The 25,181-nt window shown below is 37.9% G+C and overlaps 1 protein-coding gene across 3 annotated transcripts in view; it reads right to left on the bottom strand.

The window, feature by feature from the left end:
* ROCK1 (Rho associated coiled-coil containing protein kinase 1) overlaps positions 1-22,021 on the bottom strand; it is a 138,320-nt gene extending 116,299 nt beyond the window's left edge. For all 3 annotated transcript variants that reach the window (XM_025429354.3, XM_025429355.3, XM_025429356.3), the window contains exon 1: positions 21,018-22,021. In XM_025429354.3, coding sequence (XP_025285139.1) covers positions 21,018-21,110 — 93 coding nt within the window. In that variant the 5' untranslated portion in view covers positions 21,111-22,021. The remainder of the gene's footprint in view (positions 1-21,017) is intronic.
* Positions 22,022-25,181: the final 3,160 nt, after the last annotated feature.

Raw genomic sequence — 25,181 nt, 5'->3', positions numbered from 1 at the left:
CCAGCCGCCCCATTTAGATCTATATCATAAGGGGAAAAACAAGGGCACCTGGATAGCTCAATCGGTTAAGCAGCCAACTCTTGGTGCTCAGTGCATGATCTCAGGGTCGTGGGATCAAGCCCCATGTTGGGCTCTGCCCTTAGGGAGTTTGCTTGGATATTCTCTCTCTCATCTCCCTCTAATCCTCCCCCTGCTTGCACACTCATGCTCTAAAATAAATAAATGAATAAATCTTTAAAAGAAAAAAATAAGGGGAAAAAGAAACAGACTCAGAAACCTGTGGAATCGTAACAAAGATTTAACATTTGTATCACTGGAGGCCCAGAAAGAAAAAAGACAGAGAATATGACTAATAAGGAATAGAATAAATGATGTCAAAAAATTTCCTACATTTGGCAAAAGACATAAGCCTATGTATTGAAGAAACTAACAAGACATATCCAAAGAAATCCAAACCAACAAAAAACTGTCAGCCTAGAATCCTATATCCAGCAGAAAGAAAAACCAAAGAAGGGGAGGAGAAGACACAGGCTGCCAGCTACGAGATGAACAAGTCATGGGGATAAAAGGTACAGCATAGGGAATGTAGTCAAATAAATGGTATTGTAACAGTACTGTATGATGAAAAATGGTAGCTACACTTGTGGTGAGCTAACATGTAGAGCTGTTGAATCATTTAGGCTATACACCTGAAATGAATGTAACATTGTGTGGTCAACTATACCTCAATTAATAAAATGCATTAAAAAAGATATTGTCAGGGGCGCCTGGGTGGCTCAGTCAGTTAAGCATCCAACTCTTGATTTCAGCTCAGGTCATGATCTTAGGATCCTGGGACTGAGCTCCATGTCGGGCTTATAGCAAGAAGTCTCTTTCTCTCCCTCTTCCTCTCCCTCTGTCCCCCTCACCAGCTTGCACACACTCATAAATAAATAAAAATCTTTTAAAAAAAGAAAAAAGACGGGTATCTGGGTAGCTCGGCGGCGGGGGGGGCGGGGGGGGGTGTTAAGTGTCTGCCTTCGGCTCAGGTTGTTTCCCAGGGTCCTGGAATTAAGCTCCAGGTAGCGGTCCCTGCTCAACAGGGAGCCTGCTTCTCCCTCTCCCCTCTGCCCTCTACCCCACTTCTTGTGCACATACATTCTTTCTCAAATAAATAAAATCTTTAAAAAAATTTTTTCAGATGACAAAAAACTGAGATATGTGTTATAAGAAGACCGAAGATAATGGTTAAAGGAAATTTTTTAAGTGAAAAGAAAATGATAAAGGAAATAATCTTGGGATATCAGGAAGGAAAAATAAATGAAAAGAGTAAGAAGTTGGGAAAATAGAATACACTTTCACTTTCTTAAAAGCTGAAGTATTATAATACTACCTAGTTTCTCAATGTGTATAAGGTGATATTAAAGATTACAAACAGGGAAAATAAAGGAACATAAAGTATAGGTAAGATTCCTACCCTTCACTCAAACTAGTAAAATGTCAAGACCAATCAACTGTGATGCTATGTATGTCTAATTTAATACCTAGAGTAACCAATAAGAAAGCTATTACAGAAAAATACACACAAAGCCCTTTAAGTAAATCAAAATAGAATAATAAATGGTCAAGTAGCACATAGGAAGGTGATAAAGGGAACCAGAAAGACAAAAAATCGGGAGGTTAAACAAAACAAAAAATAAAAGCACAGGTAAGCCCTAAAATAACAATTATATTAAATGTAAATAGTCTGAAGCAATAATTCAAGTTAAAAGACAGATTACCAAAGCTGATAAACAAAACATGACCAAACTACAGACATGAAACTTACTTCAAATGTAACAATATAGGTAGATTAAAAGTAAAAGAGTAAGAAACAATATGCCACACAAACAGTAATCAAAAGAAAGCTGGGGTGGATATATTACTGTGAAACAAAGTAGACTTCAGAGCAAAGAGAATTACTGGGAACAGAATGGAAAATTACATGATGATAAAAGAGTCAATCTATGAAGAAGGCATAACAATCTTAAATGTATATTTTCTAAATAAGAGAACTACAAAATATGTGAAGTAAAAATGGATCGAAATGAAAAGAAATATACAAATACACAATTTTAGTTGAAGACTTCCACACTCCTCTCTCAGCAATTGTCAACACTAGACAGAAAATCAGCAAGAACTCAACACCAATGAACCAACAGGATCTAGACAACATTCATAGAATATTCCACCCAACAACAGCAAAATACATATTCCTTGTAAGTGCTCACAGAAAACTTAACATGATAGGCCAAACCCTGTGCCAAACCTCAATCCTCAACAAATTTATAAGAATTAAAATCAAACAGTGTGTTTTCTGACTAAAATGTAATCAACTAAAGCAAACAATAAAAAGTAGGGAAATCCCAAAGCACTTGCAAACTAAATAACGTATTTCTAAATAATCCACAAAGAAAAAGTCTGAAGGGAAATAAAAATACATTAATATTATAATAATATATAATACTCATACAAGCAGTATCTCTAATAGCCAAAGAAGAGAAACAACAAAAATATTTTCGTGAATAACTGAACAACCATAGTCTAGCCATACCATGGCTGTGTGTGTGTGTCTTAAGTAAATAAGTAAAATCTTAAAAAAAAAAAAAAAAAAAAAAAAGTGTTCCCTCCTTTTCTGTTTTCTGGAGGAGACTGCATAGATTTTTTGTTAATTACTTTTTAAACATTAGCTAGACTTCTCCAGTGAAACCATCTGGCTCTGAAGATTTCTTTTTTGGTTGGCATTACATTATTAGAATTGATAGTACTATTTAAATTATCTTACTGATAGTGGGTTAGTTGAGGTAATGTGTGCTTTTTAAGGAATTGTCCATTTTATTGAAGTCAAACACATGTAGAGCTGGTCATAATATTTCCTTATTACCCTTTGTATAACTGCAGGATCTGTATGATAGTGCCTATTTCATTTTTAATATTGGTAATTTTGTCTTATCAGTCTTGCTAGGGGGTTGTCAATTTGATCTTGTCAAAGACCTGGGTTTTGGGGATCCCTGGGTGGTTCAGTGGTTTAGTGCCTGCCTTCAGCCCAGAGCATGATCTTGGAGTCCCAGGATCAAGTCCCACATCAGGCTCCCTGCATAGAGCCTGCTTCTCCCTCTACCTGTGTCTCTCATGAATAAATAAATAAATCTTTAAAAGAAATCCTTTTAAAAAAAAAGACCTGGGTTTTTGTTTTATTGAATTTTTACTTTTGTTTTTCTGTGTTCAGTTTATTGATTTTTATCCTTATTGCTTCCTTTCTTGTGTTTGCTTTAGTTTTTTTGTGCTCTTCTAGTTTTTTGCGAAAGGAGCTCCAGTTATTCAAAATCATTCTTCTCTAATATGAGTATTTAATGCTATACATTTCTTTTTCAGCACTGCTTTAGCTATGTTCCACACATTTTGATATGTTTTTTGTGTGTGTCTGTGTGTGCAGTTTAATGTGTATTTTTATTTCCCTTCAGGCTTTTTCTTTGTGGATTATTTAGAAATACGTTATTTAGTTTGCAAGTGCTTTGGGATTTCCCTACTATCTTTTTATTGTTTGCTTTAGTTGATTACATTGTGGAAATTTTTTGCTACAACACCAAATTTGACAAGTGGTGTTTCTTAAAGGTTAGCTGCAATATGGAATCTTTTGTGCTCACTTTGCAACATTAAAATATATGGTCTATCTCGCACTTTGAGTAGACCTTTTCTCATGGATGATTTTTTTTTTTTAAGATTTTATTTATCTATTCATGAGAGACAGAAAAAGAGAGAGAGAGAGGGAGAGGCAGAGACACAGGCAGAGGGAGATGCAGGCCCCATGCAGGGAGCCCAACGTGGGACTTGATCCCAGGTCTCCAGGATTGCGCCCTGGGCCAAAGGCAGGGACTCAACCACTGAGCCAACCAGGCTGCCCAACTCATGGATGATTTTATAACATCATGCGTTGGTCATTTAGAAAAATACTGGCTCAGGGCGCCTGGGAGGCTCTGTCGATTAAGCATCTGCCTTCGGCTCAGGTCATGATCCCAGGGTCCTAGGATCAAGCACGGTATTGGGCTCCCTGCTCAGTGGTTGAGCCTGCTTCTCCCTTCCCCTCTGTCCCTTGGCTCATGCTCTCTTTCACTCTCTATCTCAAATAAAGAACCAAAAATCTAAAATAAAATATCTGCTCATTATACTTCAAAATCCAGTTAGCACAGATTCCTCCCCAATGACACATACATATACATAAGTAAAGCCACACACAGACACAACCTTCACATTCAAAGGCCATATTACTGAAAGTATCATGTAAATGTTCAGTTCTGTCATGGATTAATCCCTTCACCAAATCAGTATTTTTTTTCCTTTTTTAAAAGTCACAGTTTTGTCAAGATATAATTTATGTAAAGTAAAATTCATCCTTTTCAGGCTTACAGTTCTATGAATCTTGACAAACACAGTTGTGTAACCACCACCACCATCACCACAATCAAGATATAGAACACTTCCATCACTCTAAATATTCTCTCATATCCACTCCATTCCATCCCTGGCCCCTGAAAAATGTTCAGTTCTGCAATAAGACAGTTAGGTTCTGCAATAATCCAACTACAGGGTTATTAATCTTTTTAACGTTTTCCCAAAGTCACTATGTTATTTCAAACCAGTTCAGGAAAACATTACTATTGCCTGTCAGCCATGTGCATGATGGTGTTATTTGTAACTATGCATTTTATTCTACATCAGATCACCAATATTTCATAGCTTAGACTGCCTACCCATACTCACTTTCCAGACATGTCAAATCCCACAAAGATATGTTTTGGCAGGCAGCTATCTGAATCTTGCAATCCATTGCAGGTTCTATCAAAGAACTGGCTCCCATCGCTCATTCAGTCAAGTTTCAGATCACTGCTTCTAAGATAAAATATTATAGGGCTTACTTTCCCATCTAACCCAGTCACTAAATACTAGGTCTTTTCCCTACTACTTCGTATCTCATCTTCCCCATTTCATTATTTACCAATCCCCATACTTTTTGGTCAATTTATATATTTTTCATTTAGTATATTCTGTGTACAAAGCAGCCTCCAAAAAAAAAAAAAAAAAAGCAGCCTCTTAAGGCTATGGAAACACTTCTGTTTATGGCATGGTATCTACAACTCTATAGTGTTTCCACTATACTACAAACTAAGAATCAGAAAGGCTGCCACTTACTGTTAAGTGAATTCATTTACCTTTTCTAAGGTTTAATTTCATTTACAAAGTGGAAATAATAAAATAATAATATGCCTCACCCAGCACATAGGATTGTTGTAAACATTAAATAATGAATGTGTAAAGTCTTATAAAAATAACTATTATAGTCTTTTGGTCTCTCATTCAAAATGTATACATCAAGGGGGGGAAACCTATCAATACCTTTATACAGACCACTTTTAGTTTTAAGATGTTATCTCCCAGAACAGATATATAGCTTAGATTTAAATAAATTATCAATTATAGCATATCTCTTAACATCATGTCAGTATTTTTGGCTTTTGTCACAGAAACAAACATTTTCTAGTAATTCAACAAATAAATATTTATTGAAAACTTACTAAGCACTGTTCCAAAAACTAGTGACACATCAGCGAACAAGACAATCAAATACCTGCTCTCATGGAGCTCACATGCTGAACATCAATCTCTCAAAATAAAATAGCTCTGAAGCCCAAGAGCTACTTAAGAAAATATGTTTTCACAAATCAAAATATGTTTTCATTTAGGAAAAATATTAATAAGAATATAAATTTACAATCTCTTTTGAATTTGTAAAAACAAATTTATATAGTAATTATTCTTCTATAGCCTCTGTACATCTAAACAATCTCTTCATAGATTCCTAAGAAAATAGCAGGTCCTTTCCTTTTGGCAGGCAAAGGAACAAAGTACTAGGGAATTACAATGATGACTGAGGGTAACACTTCGTTTCTTTATCAAATTTGATCCTCTCCCCCAAATCAGCTCAAACAATATAAAATAAAACCAGGTTTTACGGAAAATGCTCACTCTCTTTCATATAACCTATTTTTTCTTAAACCTTATTTTAAAAAAAAAGAGGAAATAGGGATGCCTGGGTGGCTCAACTGTTGAGCCTCTGACTTTGGCTCAGAGCATGATCCTGGAGTCCCAAGATCGAGTCCCACATTGGGCTCCCTGTATGGAGCCTGCCTCTCTCTCTGTGTCTCTCATGAATAAATAAATAAAATCTTAAGATTAAAAAAAAGAAAAAAAAAGAAACAGGGGCATCTGGGTAGCTCACTTGGTTAAGTGTCGCCTTCAGCTCAGGTCATTATCTTAAGGGTCCTGGGATAGAACCCCGGGCTGGGCTCCAGGAGTCTGCTTTTCCCTCTACCCTCTGCTACCCCCTCTTCCACTCATGTGCATGCACCCCCACCTCAATAAAATCTTTAAAAAGAGAGAGAGAGAGAAAATAATTACTTAAATGAGAGGTAAGTTTTTCCATCTAATCCTACTTTGATTTATTTTGGTTTCCTCACAGCAGATTCCAAAATGAGATATACTCAGGAGGCATAATGTCTAGCTGCTTGGCAATTACTCAGTCCTTCCCAAACCCAGCTATACAATCACCTAGGCCCTGTTAAGAATACAAATTTCAGCATACTTACATCTCCTAACTCCAATTCTCATACAGTAGGGCTGTGGTGCAGCCCTCAAGAATCTGTATTTTGTTTTAATGTGTCTGACCCATGAACAGCCATTTGGAAAATTTTAAATGTGTCACCCAAAGATTGATCATTAAAGGCAAAGCACTATACAGGCATCCCTCCATTAATGGATCAGATGTTATCCCAGCTATAGTCTTAAGCTGGCAGTCTTTGGAAAATAGCTGGCAATATTCTAATTCTGGTATTATATAATTTAACAATTCAGTAAAAAATTCATTTCCAAAAAATATAAAGAATAAACTATCATTACTTGCAATTCTCCTGAGCAGGAATCTCTACCTACTGTAGTAGATACTTGTATGGGACTGTCCAGCATGTCATTTCCCTTTCTTGTGGTAAATGAACTCCAATTTCTACTTCTCCCTCATGCAACTCTAATATATCTTGGTACAAGCTGTCTCACCTCCAATACTGAGACTGGAGTACATGATGAAGGCCTAAGCTTATCAATATACCATTCTTCTAACTATTGTGATTGGTTCAAGTATGGGCACCTGACCTAAGCTGTCCAAATCAGTTAGAAACTTTATTAGAAGAAAAAATCTTTTTCTTTCTACTTACCTGAACAAGTAGAATTGGAAGCTACAAGCAATCATCCTAAAATCACAGTAAGTTATCTGTCTGAGAAGGAAGACAGCTATGGAAGTAGATGTGGAAAACCAGTAAGTCAGTCACATCATTTAAGCCCTAAAAAAAAAAAAAAAAAAAAAAAAAAAAAAAAAAAAAAAACCTTTCCTGAAGCTAGAGTCTACCTATAAAGTATTCAGAGGCAATAAATGTTCTTTATCACTTAAGCTAATTTGGTTTGGGTTTTCATCCTTTACAATCAAAAGATTCCTAGTTAAAACAGATAAAAAGGAATAGAAATCTCTATAGGCCCTTAGCGTTCAACTCACTAAATCTAGTGACTACTCCCCAACTATTAAAAGAAGGAAGAAAAGGGTAGGGACTGAGCTTGAACGCTTCAATTGCAAAATAAGCCCACTGCCTTTAATTAGATTATAAGTTATTTGATTATATATCTTATTCTTATATCTTATTCTAAAATAAATATAAATATCTTATTCTAAAACTATCCATGAAAATCTATGTAGAATAAGATAGTAAATATCTTATTCTAAAACTATCCACGAAAATCTATGTAAGGCTAATAACTTCCTCCTCCTTCTACTTAGAAAGATGGTAGAAGCTATAGGAGATGCACCTGAATAGGGTAATGTCAAAAATCCAGTTAACAACCTGGAGTGGCAAGGTAAGCACCTACAGACAAAAAAGCTTTGGGGCCAGGCCAGATGAGCACAGGGCATGAGGGCAAAAGGGACCAAGGGGCATCCACTTATCATCAGCTTACAGTATTGTTTTTGTGAGATTTCAAACTCTGCTTTATAGATCATCACATTTAATGCTCACCACTACCTTATGAAGTAAGTTATTAACGACTGTTTTATAGTTTGAGGAAACGGCTGTTGTAAAAGAGTTTAAGTGACTTACGCAAGGTCAAAGAAAAAAAGAAAGGAAGAAGGGGTGGAAAAAATGAACATCTGTTATTGTTTGCCTTGTCCCACTGCCCTTGCCTCCCTATTCTCATAATTCTCAAGTAATCCTACCCTCCTTATCACAAGTGATTAGTCTAGGGATGGGCCCCTCACCCAAGCCTAACTAATGAATCTTTTGCTCCAGAGCTCTCTGGATTTGAGACTCAAAAACTTGAAATCAGTGGCTGAAGCTGTTAGATATAAAGCTAGTGCTGAGTAGCCATATCTTCCACAAGTGACTAAAACCAGTCTACAATTAGAATGACAACACAAAGAAAGAATAAGAAAATGAAGGGAGAGAGGCCTGCTTGCATTGGAAGCCCAAGTTCTAGTTCTTATTAAAACTCAACTGAATCTCTGCAATCAGGTTTCCCTGAATCTATAAATTCTTTTTGCCTAGGAAAATTCGAGTTCTACCATATCTAACTGTCAAAAGTCCTAATTAATTCAGAGAGAAAGAACAGGGGTATAGGATAAGGGGATAATCATTCACAACAATTGACAAGTATTAATTGAACAATAATGTCCAGAATTATACTAAGCCCTCAAGGAATTCTCATTAGAGGTAAGAACAACACTCAAGACTCATACTAGATAGCAGTGATCAATGAGTACAATGATAATTGTACATGAGACAATTATAAATACCGTAGGAGGTCAAAGAAGAAAGTAACAATATAACATCATTGTGACTTATCTTAGAATATAAAGATGAGAAAGGAAACTAGTGAGGAGAATATAGAGGAAAACTCAAAAGGAGAGAAAAGATAAGGCCTGGGACTGTGAGAACAAAGTTACGGAAAAACGGGCAACTTGCTGTATAAGTGAGAAAATCACCTGGCCCAGGCTACTTTAGAGAATAACAAGAAGTAAGGCTAAGTAAATAGGTAAGCTAAGACCACATGACAAAAAGCACTAACGTTAAGGAAAAGAAACATACAGTATGGATTATATTGGCAAACTGCTAGGGTGTTCCACTAATCCAAGAATGCTGGGTTAAAAATTTGGACAGGGGTAGGGCAGCAATAATAGAAACCAAAGATATGATTTTTTAAAATATTTCAAAAGAAGAATCTCATTCTACTCTTCTTCTAAGTTTCTAAGCATTATTGCTAACTACAGTGGAACCTTCATCAAATCTGTAGTATGAAGGTAAAGAAAAAAGTAACTGTTAATACCCAGATGAAAATGTGGCACCTACATATAAATTATTTCATTCAATCCTCATAATTGAAACCTATGAAGTAAATATTATCATGATTCTCATTTTGCAAATTAAATATATTCAGGGCCAAGAAGTTAGATAACTTGTCCAAGATGACACAACTAAATAAAAAGCTGGCCTGTGGTGTGGGGAGGTGGATAATAACACACTTGGTCAGCACAAAAGTCCTTTTTCCCAGGACAAATTACAAAGATATATAATGATGACAATGATGATGATAATGATAGCTAACATCTACTAAATGCTAGGAACTATGCAAAGCATGTTACATGCATTATCATATTTAATACTCCTAATAGCCCTATAAGAGTCTATGATTAATCTTATTCGAGGATGATGTGTTTGAGTCTTAAAAAAACTAAAAACTTTACCTAATAATCACTAAGTTGTACACCTGAAAGTAATGTAACATAGTGTGTCAGCTACGCTCAAATTAAAAAAAAAGTCACAAGGCTAATAAATGGCTGACCTGGGTAAGATTCAAAATCAGACAGTATGACTCCAGAACATGCTCTTAACTACTATGCTATACTGCCTCTCTGATTACAAATTACTAGAAATAAGCAAAGGAAATACAATTAGGCTGAGAGGAGTAAACACTTTTAGAGTGGATGATGAATATCAGAGAAACATTTTTTTGTCCTACTGCTAAAGAAATAGTAAAATTTAAGCAATTAGTGAAAGAACAAATAGAAGATGTATATCTAAAACAGAATTTTTTTTCCAAAGATTTTATTTATTTATTCATGAGAGACACAGAGAGGAGAGAGAGACAGACAACAGGCAGAGGGAGAAGCAGGCTCCATGCAGGGAGCCTGACATGGGATTCGATCCCGGGTCTCCAAGATCACGCCCTGGACTGAAGGCAGGCGCTAAAGCGCTGGGCTGCCCGAATTTCTTTTTTTTTTAAGGTTTTATTTATTTATTCATGAGACACAGAGAGAGAGGCAGAGACACAGGCAGAAGGAGAAGCAGGCTCCCTGTGGGGAGCCCAATGTGGGACTCGATCCCAGGACCCCAGGATCACGACCTGAGCTAAAGGCAGTGACCTGAGTCAAAGACATAGCCAACCAGAAGTCCCTAAAACAGAATTTCTTGATAAGGTTGGAAATTTAAATAAATTTGTCTATAAAGACAAATTATGGGAACCCTGGGTGGCGCAGCGGTTTAGCGCCTGCCTTTGGCCCAGGGCGCGATCCTGGAAACCCGGGATCGAATCCCACGTCGGGCTCCCGGTGCATGGAGCCTGCTTCTCCCTCTGCCTATGTCTCTGCCTCTCTCTCTCTCTCTCTCTCTCTCTCTCTGTGACTATCATAAATAAATAAAATTTAAAAAAAATAAATAAATAAAGACAAATTATTTTGATGATGGTTTCAATTAGTGAATTTTGTATTACACTTCTGAAGAAAGCCAAAGTTCTGAGAGAGGGTGTTATCTGAACAAAGCCATATAATTTTTCAATTTACAACTTACAGTCAATTAGATGAGTACATTCAAGGCTTCAGATCCCCCAACCCTATCCCATTCAGCTCAGTTTTTCTTTCACTATATCATACCCACATTCTTAGAAATTGTAACTGTTAGTGTTGTCAGAGCTAAGTTTCTTCATGTAAAAGAAATACAAACTCAAAGTGATGATAAACTGAAATTGAAATTACCAGTATATTTTTTCTTCTTTCCAAAAATAAAGTTTCATAGTTCCATTCATTAAACAAGAACAAGAAGCAATTTCAAACCAGTAGCAATGAATACCCCTAGAATCTATATTGTGGTCTCCGGGTATCATTCTGTACTAAAGGGAAAGCAGGGAAGCCTGGGTGGCTCAGTAGTTTAGTGCTGTCTTCAGTCCAAGGCGTGATCCTGAAGATCTGAGATCGTCTCTGCCTCTATGTCTCTCATAAATAAATAAAATCTTTAAAAATAAATAAACAAACAAACAAACAAATGGAAAGCAATGGCTAACTTCCAAGTCTGGGGCAAGAAATGTACAAGATAAGCCTAGGCATCTTATTATACAAAAAAACAAGGAAGCTCTATCAAAGATTATTAAAGTCATATACAAATGAGATGGGAGCCAACATACAGAGGCTCATTAGCCAAAGATAGGACAAACTAAAAAACAGCAAGGATTACAGTAATTGACTGAAACACATCAAATTTATTTTTTTAAATGTTTTCCATAAGGATCCTAAAAATAAAAAACGAAACAGAGAAAGGAATGAATGAATGAATAAATGCTGGGTTTATCTTGTTTACTGACCCGTCTGTACTGGCTCAATAAGTCCTTTTGCATACTAGCTTTCCAGACAATGGGAGACCACAGTAAGAGATTGCAAGGTGGGAGGCCAATAAAGGCAGGGGATATGGTCCACCTGGTTCTCTCACTGCCAGATCAACATGCTTCTCTGTACTTGAAACCACAGCCCCTATCAGCATCTTCAGAGATCTACCCTCCTCAAATGCTCTCTTATTGTGTCCCTTCAGGCCTAGAATTGGTAGCAGCTCTCTTCCCCACTGCTACTATCCTAGGGTACTGTGCTATCCCTACTGATTTCCTTAATACTGTCTATACCTTTGTAAACAGTCCCTTTCTTAAAGTTCTCTCAAATACCCAGTTTGTGCTACATCTATCACCTTATTCGGAAAAGCTGCAATTAAAGACTGAAACATGTATTTTATAAACTGTATTTCAAGGTAAGCAAACAGCCCTACAGATGATGAGTGAAAGTTCTTAAATTCTTAAGTTCTCGTAACAGAAGAATTATAGTTAATAAATGTGAAAGGAATGACGGAATTAGGAAGTAATTATTTTGCTATCTCTAATGAAATAATTGATTAAATAAAGATTATAAATGGATGGAACCACTGTGAAAAGATGATGATCAATTTTACAAAGGAAATTATTATAGACAATTACCACCTGAACACACTGATCAACCATCACTAAGGGTGAGCCAGTCAGGTATTATAGGCCTCTTCACGTGAGGCAAAAGAACACACAATCTAGGACTACAAATCTGAAATACCTAAATCAAGCTTTTAGATCTAATTACCAGTTTACAGGAAATATGGAAAATACATGAGCAAATTAAATGACATCACAAGGAAATAACAACAAAAATCCAGAATGTGAAACACTGTACAGTACCAATGACCTAGTTTTTTCAACAAGATAATGTGGAAGTTAGGAGGGGGTAGACAAGACACAGGGACAAGACTGCACTATACTAAAAAGAGACTTGAAAGACCCAACAAACAAAAGCAATATGTAGACTTTGTCTGATCCATATTCTAAAAGAAAAAAAAAAAAACTGTAAAAAAACACATTGTCTTATACAACCAGGTGAATATGAATAACAATGGGAATTAATGGTACCAAGAAGCTTTTTATTTTGTTAGACATGATAATGGCCATGGTGGTAAAGAAGAAAATGTTCTTTTTTTTTTTTTTTAGAGATACTTACTGACGTATGCAGGGGTGAAATGAGAGAATATCTGGAGTTTAAAATATTTTGGCAGGCAAAAGGGTGATGAATGAAGCAAGTGTGATAAAATTTTGAAAATTGCAGAATCTGGGTAATGGAAGTTCCCGATACTATTTTCCTACTTCCATATATGTTTGAAATTTTTCATTTACAAAATTATCAAACAAAACAAAAATAAATGTTCTTTCCTTTAGTTTCCAAACTTGTATATGTCTAAAAATCCACAACTCATGCAGAATCCTAGGACTCATCCCAAAAAATTCTGATTTTGTTTGTCTGGGCATGGGCCCAGATTCCATTTTTAACAAGTCCTCAAGTGAATCTGATACAGAGAATCTACAGACACATAGCTAAAAATTATACACTTAGAGTATTTTACCACGAGTCTTTAAATATATCCCAAACCTTAAAGGAAAGGCATGATCATATCTCTTACCTCCCTTCAAACCTTACCCCACTCCTAACTGCTCAAAATTTACCCTTTTCCTGAGACTACCAATTCTACAAAAGCAAGACCCCTGTTTGTTTGTACTCAACATGGTGCCTATCAGAGTGCCTAGTACACAACAAATAAACATTTGTTGAATTAATGAATAACTAGAAAAAGGAAGAGTTACATGAAGTCTACTATTTCAAAATTAGTTCCTCTAAGATAAAATTCAATTACTTTCTAAAAGTCAATATCGGAGTATGGCATAAAGACTATAAAGTACGGGAATAAAACAAAAATAAACTAAGAATAAAGAGAGGGTACAGGTTAGCATACCTTTTAAAATAAGACACAAATATAAGACAACTTCTCACCTTCTGAGACATCACCTTTGGACATTAATTTGAACATCTAATGTCCACTAACTGTCTAGGCACTATATTGAAAATGTACTCCTATATTTCACAGTCCCAAACAGGGAGAGCAGATGTATTAGAAAAGTAAACTACACGTTATACATTTTAATGGATATGAAATGAGTAACTCAATTACTACCTTCTCTGCTTAAAAAGTACAAAACTCTACAGTTATGAACACAAGTCACAAATGCAAAAATAAAAAAGTGTCAATCGTAACAACAATTAGTTTAGGATGATCTTCCAAGGCTATGTAGAACTAGTTCCAAAAATAGTGCTTACCAAGGATGGTCCCTATTCTTATATTTCTAATCTAACACCACTTAACTTTTAAATTCTATTTCTTAAGTAATGAATCAATGACACAACTTTTTAAATATTTACAGAAATATAATAAGCAAAGACTCATACACAATGGACATCGGCAACTATAAGGCCCAACTCTTCATTCTACAAACAGGGAGAGTGAAGCCCAGATAAGAAAAAAGATTTACTTGGTCAAATAAAGAAACTAATAGCAAAACAAGTTTATGCCAATGCTCTCAATTTTCAATCCAGAGGTTTGGTTTGTTTTTGTTTTTTTTTTTTACTATACCATGCAAATGGCATACGTCAAAAAATATTTTCCATTGTGAAATGCAGCGCTGTCTGTTCATCTTGTACACACGAGTGTGGCATCTACCAGCTATGCTCTGAACTTAAACTAAATGGTGTACCTCTTTTTTAGTGAGGATGGGAACGGGGAAACACAGCTATTTATCTTCAGCAACAGAACTCCATATGTAATATTTCTTGACATGTAGGGCTTTCGGCCACATATACAAACAAAATCTCTAGTTTTTATCATACATATACATAGCAAAACTTAGGAAATTAAACTCTAAAGTTATGCAAAAACAAATCTAAAACTGAGAATTTATTTTTATTATAAATTTTTTTTATGTGGTTCCTTCTTCTGGATTAAAAACATTTCTGACTCAAGAGATTAATGAATGGCCCAATTCATGTCTCAGCTGTTACTCTGAGCCACCTCTCTATACACCCACAGGATACTTGTAGTGCAAGAGGGCCTATTTACAGAACGCATACTGAAAGTACAAAAGACACACACAGAAAGAAGACACGACAACAACTAAATCTCCACAAAACCAGCTCCCAATGGTCTTTCTTATAAATATAAACCCTTGGCACAAAGTAGGTATTTATAAACCGGACTAAACAGTCTCCAAAAGTGCCTCCCCATTCTACTCAATCCCATCTAAACGTCACCATTTTCAGTTACAATTGGTTTAGACAGTTCAATAAAATATAGCTGGATTATGAATTTATGGGAATAGCTTGAGGAGCCATCATTATTCTGCACTTACATAATAAATATCAACTTCCAGCCTAAGCACACTGACTAGCATATAACGGGAATACTATAAATATGACAAAGATAATAATTACCCATTAAAAAATGCTTACTAAATGTCATATGCTGTGATAATTGTTTTGTCTATATTATTTAACCCTTAAAACAATCTAGTACTATTATCCCCCCACTTTCCTGAAGATGAAATAAACTTTGACAGGTTAAAATAACTCACCTAACATCATCTAGCAAGTACCTGGCAGAGCCTACATTTGAATCCAAGTTTAGAGCCTACACAAATATTTACTGAATGAATGAACGGAATAATTTGTTTTTAAAAAAAAAATCCTTGCAACATACTGACATCAAAACAGTCTGGTCCAAACTAACCAGATATGCAATTGATACTGGTAACACTCATAAACTCGTAAATTATGAATACTGGCAGGTATACAGCTTTAGGCTCAAAGATTTAATGACCTCAGGTCTTTTCATTTCACTAATATAACTCCAAATGTGATCAACTCAACTAGCAGAATGTACAGAGGGATTATATAGCCATAATCTAGAATCTGAACTGCTAGCCAAATCTGTTGAAATAATCTAACATGTGGCATAGAATTGTTAAAGTTCACGACAAAAATTCCAGGTGAGTGAAAGGGAAAGTAGTGGTGTCAATGATAAGGAAGAATATGGAAGAAAGCTTATTTTAAAATATGAGAAAATTTAATGATAACATGACATCCAAGTAGAGATGCCTGGTGGGCTGTCAGATATTTAGGATTTAAAACCAGAAAAAAAGGGCAGCCCGGATGGCTTAGCGGTTTAGCGCCGCCTTTGACCCAGGGCCTGATCCTGTAGACCCAGGATCAAGTCCCATGTCGGGCTCCCTGCATGGAGCCTGCTTCTCCCTCTGCCTGTGTCTCTGCCCCTCTCTCTCTCTCTCTCTGGGTCTCTCATGAATGAATAAATAAAATCTTAAAAAATAATAAAATAAAATAAAACCAGAAAAAAAGACTAAAAAATAAAGACCTGGATATCATGGGCATAGAGATGACATTAGTTGAAGCTATAAAAATGGATAAATTTCCATGAGAGTAAAGAAAAAGTAAGTATTACAAAACCAAAGACTGAGACTGAGAGAAAAAGAAGTTAGCAAAGAGAAGATAGGAAAGCAGTGGGGTTAGGAAGTCCAAAAGAAAATTTAGAGGAAGAAAAACCAAAAAACAGACACCTGAAAATTATTTACATATGCCTCCTACATTCTGAAAAATTGACTGATGAAAAATGATAGTTAACAAATATGTACAAAGGGGACAGCAGTGTCAGAATTCAATATGCACTGTTCAACTAACACTGGTTCCCTTCTTCCCTCCATTCTACCCACTACTGCTACATCTCTAACAGCTAAACAAAAACTAGAAAAAAATGTTATGCTCTAAACTGGCATCCTGAAGTAGTATGCTCAACATGCTAAAGGCAAGATAGCTATATTTTTAAGAAATGTACCTCACCCTTCAAGACAAATACACATCTAATGTTCCCACCCAGCTATCTTTGTTTTTCTTTTTTAATTTACAAATCAGGGCAGCCCGGGTGGTTCAGCGGTTCAGCGCCCGCCTTCAGCCCAGGGGATGATCCTAGAGACCTGGGTTCGAGTCCCACGTCAGGCTCCCTGCATGGAGCCTGCTTCTTCCTCTGCCTGTGTCTCTGCCTCTCTCTCTCTCTCTCTCTCTCTCTCTCTCTCTCTCTCTGTCTCTCATGAATAAATGAATAAAATCTTTAAATATAATAATTTACAAATCATATGCATTTTTTCCTCTGGAAATTTAGACTTAATTAAACTCTAGACCTTACTGTATTCAGTATTGAGAAATTGTTAGTAGGTCCTAGATAAAATAATTTTAAGCTTAAAACGAAAGGCAGTGAAAAGGAAAACAGCTCATGATAATCACTATAAACTGTAACATGGACAATAAGGGAACCATTTAGACACTGAAAACAATGTGACTTATAGAAAACCAAGGTTGAGTGATATGGATGATATAGAAAATAAGTGTATAGTTACCATAATATTAGTATCTGCAGACTCTTTTAGCATTTATATTTGCAATATGAAAAATACACTTATCTAGTTCTTAAATTATATGAGAAAAGGTTAGAAAGCCACTATCAGGGCTTCTTCCAGCTACATTATTTTATAACTACTAATATTTATCATTAGGATCTCAACACAAAAGATTCTTTTGTGGAAAGATGGTTTAAAAAAGATCTGCCAGTCAGGTCATAATCTTAGGGTCATACGGGGGAACCCTACATTGGGTTCCTTCCATGCTGTCTCCCTCTGCCCCTTGCCCTGCTCACATGTTCTCACTCTCCCTCTCAAACAAATAAAATTTTTTTAAAAGAGAGAGGGGCACCTGGGTGGCTCAGTGGTTGAGCATATGCCTTTGACTCAGGTCATGATGCCAGGCTCCTTGGATCAAGTCCCATGCCAGGCTCCCCCCAACGTGGGAGGCCTGATTCTCCCTCTATGTCTCTCATGAATAAATAAAATCATTTTTTAAAAAAAGAGAGAGAGGATGTACAGCCGACTGACAGCAGACTCTTCTGAAACCAAAAGTTTCTGGAACTTTCATTTCTGAAGAGTAGATCTACTTAAGTAAGTGCAGAACAAACTTTATCTTTTGATATTACCAAAAAAAACCTAGAACTTGACTGCTGCACATGGTACATAATACATACTCAGTATGTATCAATTAAGTAAATCATCAATGGCCAAAATAATAAAGAAAAGCAATCAATTTAAAAGGAGTATCATGCCTACAAGAGATATCCAAAGTCCAGACAGGAAAGAGTAAGAGACTCACTGAAAAAAAGGTGAAGTTGCCCGATGGGTCATTCTGAATGGTAGAATGAATGGTTAATGATAAACATAAAACACCATGCAAAAAAAAAAAAAAAAAAAAATCAGGCTAGACACTACAAAACCAAAAAAAACTTTTATCTCCAAAAAAAAAAATTCAATCCTTATCAAGTTCCAATTAATATGGTAATAAAATTTCAACAGCTATCAGTAAACAATTATGGAACCAAATAGAAAAGAGGGCCAAGAATTTAAGATTACATGGGGCAAAAAATCTGTTGACTATTTCTCAAAATGTTCTTTCACAACTCTTGACTCCAAGATACCTGGCTGTCCTAACCCTGAAAAGGCCCTGATTGCCAACTTTCTTGACTCTTCCTCTTTGTTCAACTTTCATCTCTTACCCTTTATCGTTTTATCAGTTTCAACTTGCACTTCTGTGCAAATGATTTCCAAATTGTTATCTTTATGAGCTCAGTTTCCTATCTCCAATAGTCTACTGGTCATTTCTTTGTGGTTGTCCCACTATCCTCTAAAATACAACCTGAAATTGAACTTCTCTGTTGCTTGTTCTTCCCAAGAGATTTCCAAACCTGACTTTGCTTTTCAACAGTTTCCCTATAAGCTAGCTTCAAATTTTTTAGCATCATCTATTTTCTCTCACTTTGGTTCCCCCTTCTCCCCAGCCCTGCCAATCAAGTTCCATCAATTCTTCCTTTCCCATTTTAATGCGCCAGTTTGGGGCTTCAATAATTCCTGGACTATTAATTTGTTAAGAAGTCCCCAGTCTCATCCCATCTCCAATCTCTTTTCACACACCCTATCCTGCATATAACTACCAGATTCACCTTCATTCATCCTGGCACAGTGCTGTTTACAAATATTTAATAGCTACAATACTGAAGAAAATCTAAATTCCCGTAACCAACAATCAAATCTTCCACATTCTAACCCCAATCTATGTTTCCATCTTTATCTTGTTCCCCTAAACATGTCATAGCCAATCACATCCTCACCCTCCATTCATGTTATCCTCTACTCCTCCTCTGAACATCCTCTAAACCTATCCACTCATCATAAAGCATACTCCCGCCCTCTGAACACACAGCAATTTCTTCTTTTCAATAACCAAGAACGTGCATCACCTACACCAATCATTTGAAATCTATCACACATTTTTTCAGTGTGTAAAGTGTTTTCCTTTGTTTCTGTGTGCATATTTAAGATTAGGTCTTGTTTTCCTAAATAGATTGGACTTTCAAGTAAAGAGTCCATGACCTGGGCAGCCCGGGTGGCTCAGCGGTTTAGTGCCTTCAGCCCAGGGCGTGATCCTGGAGACCTGGGATCGGGTCCCATGTCAGGCTCCCTGCATGGAGCCTGCTTCTCCCTCTGCCTGTGTCTCTGCCTCTCTCTGTGTCACCAATAAATAAATAAAATCTTAAAAAATAAATAAAATTTTAAAAAAAGAGTCCATGACCTATATTCGTATCTTCCACATTTCAATAGGCAACTAAGGCAAGAGGTTACATGACAACTTAAAAAAAAAAAAAAAAAAAAAAAAAGAGCTACTAAACACCCCATACTGCTGTTTCATGGAGTAAGATCAAAAAGTAAAATAGAATCAAAGATACACGGAAATTGGGTAAATAATAAAAGACTTGGCTTTAAAAATGACAAATTCTTAGTAGAAAGATGTGTTCTAATTCCTTCCATTTCTGTCATTCAATAAAGTGTTTTAAATTGTATCAGGCATCCATCATCCTGTTTCTCAATATGAAGCGCATCCATAATGTGACATATTTCAAATATACAACCCACAAGACTCTACTTTCATAGTAAAGGATGTTTAGAGTAATTTTGAAAGTTTGGGGAGAAATTTTCTTGTATAACATTATACACTTAAAAATACACCCAGATATTTAGAATAACTGAAATACATGCTAATTTAAGATGATCTACATAATTTTCCAGAATCAACATGAGATTTTTAAATTATTTCTCTGAATGGCATTATTGTGTTCACTTAATCTTAATCCCAAATACCGTATATATCTAACATTTAATTTTCTGAGAGGGCTCTAAATAACTTCGTATACATACTCCCTGCAATTTTAGAGATTGTGGTTTTGTTTGAACTAAAACAGAATTATTATATAACTTTTAGTTGTTCAGTAAAGTAAAAGGAGAAACTCCCTTACAGAGTTTGCAACTATTAGTATCAGGGAAAATAGACAAAACTTACAAACCCTAATTATTTACAGATAATTGTAACCACTGAAGGATCTTTAAGAACTTGGCCTTTCATTTCATAAAAACTTCTTCAGAATCTTTTAAAAGTGACAATGGTAAGCACACCACCACCAAAAAAGGCAGTTATGATAAAATATCTGTGCGGTACTTTTGTGATCACCAATACTGTAAAAGAGTTAATAATGTGATGACCTATCTTCAGTTATCTTAGATCTTTACACTTAACAGTCCAGCAAAAAGTTCCTCCAGATTCAAATCACCTATGACATCTTGGCTCAAAAATCGCTTTCTCAATGTTGATTCTCCATTGTCACTTCCACGTCTAAAAACTAAACCCTTAGGAGCTGAATCTCTGTTAAGTGGAAAGCGTCTTTCCAGTATTGCTGTCAAACCGATCAAAAAGATTATTACTAAGATCGTCATTCAACAAACTGCGGAAATAACTGACAGTGTAACTTTTTACGTGATGCCTAAGTACCTTTTGTAGAATGATGAACTGAGTTCGAGCTAAAAGTTCAGAGAAGTTAGTACAGAGCCACTCCAACGATAAATAAGGCCACGGCATGAGATTTTAGTGGTGCTCCAAAGACGGTTCAGGAAAAACAGCAGATTTTGGTGTTTTTCCGAGAGTATGCACACCTGAAACTCTCTTTTGCAAATAACTAGATTGAAGGCAAGAGGAAGGCAAATACACGCAGAACCCCAGACTGGCAAAAGACGACAGTGCTACTCACCAGCAAACAATCCGAATTCACTTCTGATTTCGGATCCCGCAGCAGGTTGTCGATTTTTTCAAACCGAGCCTCAAAACTGTCCCCAGTCGACATGTTGCTGCTACTGTGACAATACCCTCGTACCAGCAGCACCAGCAGCGGAAAGCAGTTTCAACCAACTTCCTCCGGCGGTGGGTTCGCGACCGCGGGGCGGAGAAGCCGGAACCTCAGGGTCACCAGGTGCGCCCGGTTCCCCCTCCTCCCCCTCACTGAGGGGATCTCCGCTCCCCAGACCCCGGGCCGGGGGCAACGGCGACCCACAGCCGCTCCGACGCCCAAAGTCGCATCCCACCCGGCAGCCCCTTAACGACAGCCGACAGCGCCGTCGCCACCAGCCTCGCTGCTCCGGCTGGCGCTTCAGCCTAGCGGGCCCCAGCCGTCTTCGCCATGGAGAGTTCCCCGTCCCGAAGTGGGCAGGCGGTGGGAGAGAAAGAGCAGCAGGGTGGAGACTCCGCCGGCAGCAGGGGAGGGAGAAGAGGAAAGGCGAAAGCGAAGGGCGGGTGCGGAGCTGTGCCAGCTGCTGCCGCCTCTTGGGCCACGGGGCCCGACCCGCTCCGCTCAGAGGCGCCGTAGGCGGTCTAGCCCCGCATCCCCGGCTCTCCTCGGCGCGGCCCGACGCCCGGATCCGACCCTGCCAAGAGCTGCTCCCCGCGGGACAGCCTCACTCTCCCATTTTGTACCGTCGCTGCTGGGGCTGCTGCCGCGCTGTCCGGCGGGGCAGGGCGAGGTCGGCGCCCGATGGAGACTTAGGAGAGGAAAGGCTGGAGAGCGGGCGGCGGAGGAAGACGAGGCTCGGGTCCCGGCGGCTGCTGATGCGGGAACTTCTGGGAGGGGCTGCGTCCCCAGCTCTGGAGAGGGCGAGTCGCGGCAGCGAATGCCTGGGGGGGTGGGGCGAGGGGGGCCGTGAGGGACTAATATGTCCGCCTTCCTGTTCAAACAAACGGAGACCGCCGGCGCGGACTGCGCATGCGGGGCGCGGACGCTCGGAAGGAGAATCGGACTCGCGCCGCGCGCGCGAGCACGCCGGCGCCTCCGCAGGGCGGGGCGGGGCCGGGCCGGGCCAGGGGGCGGGGCCGGGCCTGGGGGGCGGGGCCGGGCCGGGGGGGCGGGGCGGAAGGCGGGGCGCGCCCGGGGCCTAGCGGGCGGACCGGGAGGGCTGGTAAGCAAGGAGGAGCCCACCGGGTGCGGCGGGAGGCACCGCCCTCACCCCGGCGGGATCTGAAGAGCCGAGTGGAGCTCTGGAGCTGTAGCAGAGGTCGAGGCGGGCTAGGCGAGGGTGGGGCGGGCAGGGGCGCCGAGCTCTTTCGGTCTCTGGTGGTCTCCTGGCAGCTGCCTCAACTGCCCTCCCTCTGGGCGGCTGCGGTCCAGAGCTCTCTGACCGGAAAGAGAGGGTGCTTGTTATTATTTTGCAAATAGGTTCTTTTTTAGGCAAGATGCCTTTTCACCGACAAGGCAGCGTTTTAGCATCAGCTAATGAGCTGGTTTTCTGTAGTATTTCACCGTCGGCCCTCCGGGAACACCACCACATTTAAACCGTCTGCGATTCCATGGGAAAATGACGAAGCCATGCAGTACTGAACCCTCCTAAGCCGAGCGTGTGTATCAGGGGAGCACTAAATACGGACTCCGGAAGAAATAGTCCGTAGAAATCAAGTTCAGTTTGCTTTTTTTTTTTTTTTTTTAAATCTCAGAATCAATATTTTAAGTTACTCCTACTAGTTCTTCCGCACCATTATTCACTCCCATTGTAGTTCTCTTCCTTTTTTTTTTTTTTTTTTTAAGATTTTATTTATTCATGAGAGACACAGAGAAGGGGCGGGGACAGAGACAGAAGCAGGCTCCAGGCAGGGAGCCCCACGCGGGTCTCGATCCCGGGTCTCCAAGATCACGCCCTGGGCCGAAGGCAGGCGCTTAACCGCTGAGCCACCCAGGGATGCCCTGTAGTTCTCTTCTTGATGTGTGATCCTGCAAGTTCAGTGAAACCTAAAATTGTGATTTTAACAGAACCAATGTAGAATATGAAAATTATGAGCATTTCCTCTTAAGTCAATTGCTTCATTGACTGTGGTGTGAGAAGGTAAAGACTTGTTCAATCTGCTCATGTTCTTCACGGCTATCAGCGGGAAATCTACCTTATTTCTAATCAATCTTTAGTTTTGCTCATGGGTCAGATTAAAGATTGCTAGAAATAAAAAACGTGGACGTTTTACCCCACACTGGAAAATGCTACAGATGAACCAATTGTCTTTCTATGTAAAAAAAACATTGTATAGCATCTGAACAGTCCACTAACTTTGTGGTGTGAGTCAGAGGTTAGGAAAATGTTATATTGTTTGAAAAATGTCTATTCTATTTTCACCTTATTATATACAAGAAATATTTAGATGTAAAAACCACTGTATAAATCAAGATAGGAAGTAAGTCTTCACAAAAATCATAACAAAGACGACAACTAGACAAAATTCAGGTATTTTATTAAATGCTTTTGCAGTGACTTTTCTTGGCTCCAGTATTTTAAGCTGGTCATGTGAATTACATTTATTTTTAAGCATAGGGCTTAAAATAAATCTGGCAGTTGCCCGAAAATAAATTTCCTAAACTCTGCTTGTACTTTTTTATTACCATTTTTAGGTATTCTTCGGAATTTTGTTTCTCAGAGTACTGTGAGCATTATGTTGCTTTTCATTGGACACGTGCAAAAAAAAAAAGTGCAGGTAGCTAAGACAATACATGAGTGGCACTGATAAATATAAGTGGAATTGAAAACCAATCTGGCAAAACTACTGGAAATATATGGGGGGGGGGGGGCTATATATTTTACTTCTCTACAAGGTTAATCTGATTATTGTAACCCTCAACTATTTATCTTTTACCATAAGATGGATGGACTCTATGTCAGTTTAAGTACAAAAGTCCTCACCTGTCATAAGGTAGAATCATATGACATTGAAGTTCCTTTGCAACTTTAAAATTCTATTGTCTAATGGCTACTCTCTTCAACAGCATTGTGGATATTTGGGATCACCCTTAAAGTATATATTAAGATCCTAAGTGCAATTGCAAAATACTGATTTGTATAAATAAGAATATAATATTAATTATACATACTGAGCATTTACCATGTGCTAGGCATTTTAATATGCATTTTGTACATGGAATTCAATTAAAACATCAAAAGAATTCTGCTATGATTATACCTACATCATAGATGGAGAAACTGAGATACAGAAAGATATGTTCCTTGCTCAAGATCATGACAGATCCAGATTGGAACAGAGGAAGTCAGACTCCAGAGTCCCCATTCCTAACAGCTGAGTATGCCAACATTATCCAATCTTAGTACAATAATAAGCATTTCACAACTGTATTATTTGCATTAGCACAAATTTAAATGATTCTATGTAAAAGAAGGAATTTAAAATGTTTCATCATGATCAATATGATTATGGCCCCTAGGGAGAGATATGAAATGATTTTTACCAAGATTCAGAATAAAAAGGACCTTGACAATGTTCAATAACAATGGCTTGACTAGAGGTTTCCAAACACTGGGTCCAAGAACCAGTGGTACTCCTTGGTGGAGTCTCCTTGACCTGCAGCAAAATGAGAATAAAGGCATATTATTACATGTTTTCATGAAGTAAGCAGTTTTAATTTAAGACTATCATTCAGTCTGAAATTCTCTTTACTAACTTTTTTTAAAAATTAAATGTACTCTCCTTTTAGAAGCAAGAGTAATAGTAGATGGCACAGCTTTTAATGTTCTCACTTGGATATTTAAAACTTACAGAGTTAGCAACTCTATGCAAATACATAGATTAAGTTAGTTATATCTTAATTTTTTGGCTTTGGGAATTCAAACATCTGGAAACATTTAATTTAGATGAGACTCACGCTAGGAACCAATGAAGAGACTGCAGTGCTGAAAGAATTTGAATGAGGCATATTTGGGAAAGATCATGGAAAAATCAGAAAGATTTGGGTGTAGACTTGTGAATAGTGAAAGACAATTAAGTTTAGCATTCCTTTGCTTTGGGGTTTTTGGTAGGAAATAGACTCAGTTTAATGTTTATGGAATTTCTTTCATAAATATTGATGTGGTAGCTAGCTTCCCAAAGATGGCCC

This window comes from Canis lupus, chromosome 7, assembly GCF_003254725.2.
Source record: "Canis lupus dingo isolate Sandy chromosome 7, ASM325472v2, whole genome shotgun sequence".
In the NCBI taxonomy this organism is placed as follows: domain Eukaryota; kingdom Metazoa; phylum Chordata; class Mammalia; order Carnivora; family Canidae; genus Canis; species Canis lupus.
The sequence above is the reverse complement of the archived record's forward strand: the minus strand, read 5'-3'. Positions and strand labels throughout refer to the sequence as shown.